We start from the raw sequence: 2,481 nt of genomic DNA, 5'->3' as shown, positions 1-2,481 counted from the left end.
AATACATTACTCAAAACTGCTGACAGATATTTAGATAATTGGTACGTTGGAGCATTTATGTTACTAACTATCGGTCGTAATGGAATGTTTTCCTTATAAAGTTTTGGTAGGCCATATATAAATGGTGCTCGGCCATTGTTGCAAGCTGGTGTTCGTTTCAAATTATCGATTATGAATTTCTTTTGATGCCATAAATTTATTATTTTATTCAGTTTTGTTTGTATATTGGTAGTAAGATCTTTTTTTTCCGGTTTATATGTTTTTATATCATTTATTAAGCCTAGCATTTCGTTTTGTATTCACTTTTTAACATAATTACAGTTTTGTTACATTTATCTGCTGTTAGTATGCAAATGTTTGTTTCATTTATCAGTCCATTAACATGACATGCCATACTTTTATTTGTGTTTTGTTTGACCTTTGAAATTTGTTAAGATGTTCCACAATTTATTTCTGATTGTCCTGACTAATCACGCCTAATTAATCTTAGAATGTTTTAAAGTGTTGCAATTGTGATGTATATTAGTGTGTGATATGATGAAGCTGTTGACGAACTGTGATTGTTTTTTAAATTAATGAAAACATTTTTTTACTATCTGTTATTTCAGACAAACTGATGATGGTGGAAAACACCGAAACGTATTTTAATTGATAAATAGACAATAAATGACTGAAACACAGTCAGGAAAGTATGTACAATGATTGGATTTTGTCTTAAATTTAATACTGGGCCCGACTTACCTTAATGCGTTTCGGATCGATTCTCCAAAGTTTTCCTATATTCTTTGCAGCGTCACTCTCATGATCCATAAGTCGGATGCTGGATATGTTTGAAACCACTTCATTGAACTCTGACCAGTCTAAAGAATGCGCATCCTAGAAAAGGCAGCAAAGAAGACAACATCAAAAAATTGTGCTCATTAATTGAAAATTGATTTTTAAGACTTACCAAATCTGTTAAAATATAGCTGTGGTAATCCTTGAGGAGCCCCACTTCTTTGGCTTGCCGGAAAATGTCTAATATACGATCAGCCTTACAGTCCAATATGAACCTCGTATCTAAGGTTTTTTTGATTTGTTTCAACACCGTCCTGCAAGCAAATGAAAAAGTGTGTTAACAGTGTTTCAGTTAATATTTTTTGTTTAGAAAGCCGCAGCAATAAAAAACCAGACCAAAATCACTCGCAATTGAAAAATCGATTAAAGGTTGATCAAAACACGCACAAAAGATACCGGCAGGAAAAGGCCCTTAAGCCCTCAGCTGGTAACAGTGAAAACAAATTTCTGGTGCTAAAACTAAATTCTAAATGATGATAAAATCAGGATAGAAAAATTGCTGAAGAAATCCGTTTGAGTTATTGAGGAAAATTGCTCCAAATGTGCTTACTAAACCTCCCAAAGGCTTTCAGTTTGAGAAGCATTCGTCTTCCTTGAAACATCGATTTTTCACCGCGCTGTCTTTATAATTCAAGTCTAGCAGACAGTTGCAAAATGGAAACTGTAACTGATTCCCCTGAAATGGGATAATTTCGCCTTCCCTCAAACGCAAATCGTTTATTCTGGTTAAGAAAAAACTGAGCAAATTCCCAAAAAAATATTGAAAATCTCACCGATAATCCGGCCCAGATCCTAAACAGATAAAGGCTATGGACAAATCGTTCGGTTTCCTCTGTTTGAGTGTCTCTCGGAGCCTCAAAAGACTGTCCTCGTTTTCGTACATGACTGTGTAGGTTTTCCAGTCGTTTTCCCGGACGAGGGCGGCCAAAGCGCGGGACAAAGCGTCCGAGTTCGGACGCAAGTTGAACACCGATGTGGCTGCTTCTTCTTGAGGATTCCAACTATTCTGGAAGTACGGGATTTGCAAGCTTGCAGCTACTGACTGGATGATTTCGTTGTTTTCTGGCGATTCTGGACCGAATATTGCACTCACTCCATTGCGAATCAGGTCGCACACTGGAGCATGAAGATCAAATGTTAAAAGCAATGCTCTCTTCACTGTTGGGGAAAATTTGTTACCGAATTGTCCAGCTTCAAAGGAGCTTTCTTTGCTCAATTTGATGATGTGCTCAGTCACTTGATACGTGGTTTTGGCCCTGAGAATTTTCAGTGTGTTCTTTACTGCAAACGTCGTTTCTTCCACATACTCGTCATCGTCAAGGAAAATGGCTACAAAGTGGCAAAATCCTAGACGATTTTCTAGAAACTCTGGCAGGGTGGCAGAAACATGCATTTCCACTGGGATTTTGGTTGTTTTATACAAGCGGAAGCTCACATTATCACCATTTTATGACCAAAAAAAAACTATCGCTGCCAGCTAGGGATCCAATAAATTCTGCTCTGGAAACTGCTGGGTAGAGAAATTAACTAAACCCAAAAAGTCTCCAACCCTGATGCCCATTTTCTGGTTTAGAAAAATTTAATCAAAATTCTTCTATCAAAAGAGATAGACTTTCGAGGCCATTCCTTGAAACAAGTGGGTTT

General features: G+C 37.1%; 1 protein-coding gene across 1 annotated transcript; it reads right to left on the bottom strand.

The window, feature by feature from the left end:
• Positions 1-741: 741 nt before the first annotated feature.
• Positions 742-2,372, bottom strand: LOC125503193 (glutamate receptor ionotropic, kainate 2-like; the record flags this gene model as incomplete). Its single annotated transcript, XM_048663200.1, is given in 4 exon segments — positions 742-876; positions 950-1,091; positions 1,611-1,953; positions 2,017-2,372. Coding segments are annotated over 4 exon segments (834 nt in total), but the record flags the coding sequence as incomplete, so codon positions are not given.
• Positions 2,373-2,481: the final 109 nt, after the last annotated feature.

Source organism: Dendroctonus ponderosae, unplaced genomic scaffold (genome assembly GCF_020466585.1).
Source record: "Dendroctonus ponderosae isolate FM_Combo_2020 unplaced genomic scaffold, Dpon_F_20191213v2 Dpon_F_20191213_1312, whole genome shotgun sequence".
Classification (NCBI taxonomy): Eukaryota; Metazoa; Arthropoda; class Insecta; order Coleoptera; family Curculionidae; genus Dendroctonus; species Dendroctonus ponderosae.
This window is presented reverse-complemented; position numbering and strand designations above follow the sequence as displayed.